General features: G+C 42.5%; 1 protein-coding gene across 2 annotated transcripts in view; it reads left to right on the top strand.

Moving 5' to 3' along the window:
- LOC103077335 (pancreatic lipase-related protein 2) overlaps nucleotides 1–4453 on the top strand; it is a 17896-nt gene extending 13443 nt beyond the window's left edge. The window contains exons 10-13 of one of the 2 annotated variants that reach the window (XM_007469600.1): nucleotides 1–119; nucleotides 2321–2432; nucleotides 3314–3481; nucleotides 4390–4453. In XM_007469600.1, coding sequence (XP_007469662.1) covers nucleotides 1–119; nucleotides 2321–2432; nucleotides 3314–3481; nucleotides 4390–4453 — 463 coding nt within the window. The remainder of the gene's footprint in view (nucleotides 120–2320; nucleotides 2433–3313; nucleotides 3482–4389) is intronic. The other variant, XM_007469599.1, reaches the window with a different exon arrangement.
- The last annotated feature ends 205 nt before the right edge of the window (nucleotides 4454–4658 follow it).

Here is a 4658-nt window from a genome sequence, read left to right as displayed (position 1 = left end):
CCCTTGTCCTGCTGAAGGATGCCCCAAAATGGGGCACTATGCTGACCAATTTCAGGGGAAAACCCGTGCTGTGGGACAAACCTTTTTCCTGAACACAGGAAGCAGTGGTAACTTTACTCGTAAGTTTCCATTTTACTCATTTAAAAATTCTTGCAAATATAGAGTATCAGCCTTATTAGGACCCTTGGTAGAAATTGACAGAAACTCACCTCCAACCAGTTTAAGCTTTAATGGAAAGACAGTAGAATGGCATTTGTCTTGGATCTCAAGTTCACCCCTTGAATCAAAAATCCTGATCAATGGAATAAAGTACAGTGATTGGCCTAGGCTGGGTCACATGTCCACCCACCCCAGTGGCAGGAAGGATGGATCCATTAACAGAAGAGGTCAAGGCGGGGCAAAGTCACTGTAAGTCAAGAAGTCTCCAGCTAAATACCTCTTTTACCAGTCCCCCTGCACACACACAAGCATGCTGCATTTCTATTGTTGTTTTGCCCAGCTTCTCATTAAAAAAGTACAAGATAGCGAAATGATCAAGATTCTTTTGTTAAAATTAATATCACACGGTAGCCGAATAGAAGGGCAATTATTTTTCAAGGGATTTTTACATTAAAAAAAAAATTTATATAGCACTTGACAAAACTCTTTTCACTTACAGTATTTCATGTGATCTTCACAATATTTATCATGAAAGATCACGGTTTGGCACTCTCTATAAAGTCTTATATGTATATTCCTTTAACCCAGTCATTCCACTTCTCAGAGTGTACCTTAGGAAAATACTTGCGTGAGAAAGTGCTCAAGGGTGTTCACTGCAGCACTGTTTTTAATACCAGAAGATTGGAGAGAGAAACCTGGATACCCACCAATTGGTAAACCACCAAATACTGGTGGTAAAAAGAAGGAGATAGCTCTATGTGCTGAGGAGAGATCTCTAAGGCATATTTAGTGAAAAGGCAAGTGACAAAACAGCCTGCAACATGTCATGTATCAGTCAGGGTCCCAACAGGAGACAGAACTCATCCAAGTGGCTCAAATGGAGAGATTTTACTGAAGGGCCTCCCATTAGAGGTGTGGGCAGGGTTAAAGGAACAAGCAAGATTTTCATGTTAAATTTTTACTTACCCATATTCATATTTTCCAAAATCTTATAATAAAATATTTTTCTTTGTAACAAGAAAAAAAAATAGCAAGGGATGCTGAGGCCCTTGGAATCTGTTGGCTGTGCAGCTCCCAGAATACAGGGAAGGAGGGAGTTTCTGCCAGACTCATGGTTCTGGAGCGAGGGCAGGGGGTGGGGGGGGGGCAGGGAGATGACACCTGCACCTCTCTCCTCCGGCCTTCTGACCTCCTGCATACACCTCTTATTGGCTAAACCCAGCTAAAAGCCAGCAGCAGGGATCCTGGGGTGGGAGGCAAACATTCTGGAACACAGGGCAGGACGGAGAAAGGGAATCATTCTGGGGTGGGGATGGGTGGAGCGAATAGAGAATAACAGCACATACTATTTAAAGAAGGGAAAAGAAGCCTGTATTCTTTTATATACATAGATGTGTTCGAGAAAGAGAAAGAGAAAGCTCTAGATCAGCATATCTCAACCTCACGCTACTGACATTTGGGGCTGGATAATTCGTTGTTGTAGGCATCTGTCCTGTGCATTGCAGTTTGTTTAACAGATCCTTGGTCTCTACCCACTAGATGCCAGTAGCTCTCCACACCCACCCCACCTCACCCCCAGTGTGACAACAAAAGAAGCCTCCAGACATTGCCAAATCTCCCCAGGGAGGCAAAATCTCCCCCTGATTGGGAACCACTGGACTTGATTAAGTATAGAGACCAAAGTGGTGACATCAGGGAAGGACCTGGGATGCAGGGCAGGTAGATGGGGTGCTGATGAAGGTTGTTTCTTTTTTTAATTTATCTGGGTTGTTTTTCTATTGAGACTATGTCCGTTGCATGTGAAAATAGCAATAAACTAAAAGAGCAGTAGGTGATTTATCCAAACATTATAGCCACGAGCATCTCCCTCTCCCTGTGGCCTTTCTGGGGATGGCCAGTGATGTGTACCCAGGGTACACAGGTGCAGTAACCAGCCGCCCTGCATCCATCAGGGCACATACATTGCTGTAGCGACAAGAGATTGTGCTGAAGTATAAGATTTACTTCCTCTGGAGTCCCTCACCCCCACCTAGAATCTGAATCTCACATTCACCCTTACCTCTCATCCGCGGGGGACGTAAAGCTTGGAACAAGGCTGTGTCCACGGGGTCATTCTTTTCAACAAGAGGAGTTATTCGAATGATTGTATTTCTTTCAACAGGTTGGAGATATAGGGTATCTGTCACACTGGCTGGAAAAGAGAAAGTGAGTGGGTACATCAAGGTTGCTTTGTTTGGAAGTAATGGAAACTCAAAACAATATGAAATTTTCAAGTAAGTTTGATAGTAAAGTGAAATGACCATACTTTCCATAATAGATTCTTCATACAAGATTGGGTATAAACTGCTTTATAAATCTAGGCATCTATTATACAGAACCACTGAATCCTGGAATGTCAAAGCTGGAACGAAGGCTTAGCATCTGGTTCAATCACCCCATTTTACACACGAGAGGAGTGAGGCCCAGAGGGGGAACTGGCTATTTAAAATGAGACAAAATGCTAACGCCTTTTGAATTGTCAGTCGTGGCTTCCTGACTTAGGTTTTATGAAAATCAAATTCTCCTTAGGCCAGGCACATTTGTATGGCAACTCCCTTCCCGGCAACACACACACAGGAAGCCTGAGGCCAGCTTCTCTTTGCTGTGGTAGCCTCAGCACCTACTTTTGCTGGACATATGAGGTACTTGGTAAATGTGTGTTGGATGAATGCATAACCATGCTGTAAAAATAGATTCTGGTTTTTGCACTAACTTTTACATAATAATTTCTGTGTTAAGTTAAAATTCTTTGACAACTTCCTGTGCTACACATGAGGGGCTAACAAATGACCTCAGCTGACCCACAGGCATCTTCTAACATAAGACATTGCGTTAATATAGTCCTGCAGTGAACTAATAGGGTTAATACGCCACCCCAAATATTTAACTTCCCTCTAGGGACAAACTAAGACAGTGGAAATCTAGAGTCCAGTATTTTTTAAAGGTCTGTTCTTCACAAATACATCTGTGTTTTAGCAGCCCCTGGATGTGCATGAAGTCATACAACCTATTTGCAGAAAACCAGAAACAGCAGTCGTTGTTTGAAGAAAAAATAAATTGCTGTCATCCTATGTATTTATATATCCAGCTGATATAACATTTTCTATGTTTTCAGAGGATCCCTCCAACCAGATGCAAGTCATATGCATGACATTGATATGGACCTCAATGTAGGAAAAGTCCAGAAGGTCAAGTTCCTCTGGAAAAACAATGAGATAAATCTCTTCCGGCCCAAACTGGGGGCTTCCCGAATTACAGTGCAAAGTGGTGAAGACAGGGCTGAGTGAGTATCTTTCATTCCATCTAAGTTTTATTTTCTATATTTAGCTATCAATGTATTCACCAATCCAACCACGCATCCAATCACCCACCTACCTACCCATCTACATATTCATCGACTCATCCACTCATCCAGCCCTTTCTGCTCATCCACTTACCTATCCACTTATCCATCCAGCCATCTCTCCAGACCTGTCTCCTCACCCTTCTGGCTGTTCAGCCATCCGTCCATTCATCTACCCAACTATTCATCTCAACTCTCCATCTATCCATTCAATTTACTTTGAAAAATCAATCATTTTCCTTAAGCCAAATTCAACTGGACAGGAGCAAGGCCTCAGTGGTAAGGCATCGATTCAAGAAACAGGCAAATATGAAACTCTTTTACCTTAAGCAGTAAGGAAGACACATGCAGTACTTGTAGGAAATCTCTGAGTTAATTTCAGCTGGGGTGCAGGTATTAATGTAAATTGTTTTGTTTGGAGACTATGGCATGTGTTGGGATCTAGCTTATAGGGGCAAGCTCTTCTCATTCAGAGGGAATAGAATCTTACTTGGTAGGAGTTGGAAGAGTACCTAATTGTGTTTAAAATATGGAAACTCCTAACTGTGTTTAAAATATGATCCACCTTAAAAGGAGATCATCATTGCTAGGCCCCAAACCCCCTAGACTTTGAAAATCTTTGGTCTGACCACTGATTCACTCTCAGCTCATTAAAAGCCCAAGGAGGGGAGGAGGTTCTTTGAATGGATTTGCTGGGTGAGAGTCACTTGGACTCTGCCTGGTGTAGCAAAAAGCTTTTCAGTCGGAGAGGTCCGAATCCCAGCGAGTTGGCCAAAAGCTGTTTACTCATCTGAGGTCACGCTTCCACGAGCAAACGAGCCTCATGCTGGATATGTTTTCTTCCACAGGTATAATTTTTGCAGCAGCGACATGGTGCAAGAAGGCGTTTTACAAACTCTGTACCCTTGTTAAAAATGTGGTAGCCTCAGAAGACCTAAATAAACATTTCTCCAAAGAAGATATACAGATTGCCAACAAACACATGAAAGGATGCTCAACATCACTAATCATTAGAGAAATGCAAATCAAAACTACAATGAGGTATCATCACCTCACACTGGTCAGAATGGCCATCATCAAAAAATCTACAATAAATGCTGGAGAGGGTGTGGAGAAA

Source organism: Lipotes vexillifer, unplaced genomic scaffold (assembly GCF_000442215.2).
Source record: "Lipotes vexillifer unplaced genomic scaffold, Lipotes_vexillifer_v1.1 scaffold240, whole genome shotgun sequence".
Taxonomy (NCBI): Eukaryota; Metazoa; Chordata; class Mammalia; order Artiodactyla; family Lipotidae; genus Lipotes; species Lipotes vexillifer.
Note: the sequence above shows the minus strand (reverse complement) of the source record. Positions and strands in the feature narration are given on the sequence as shown.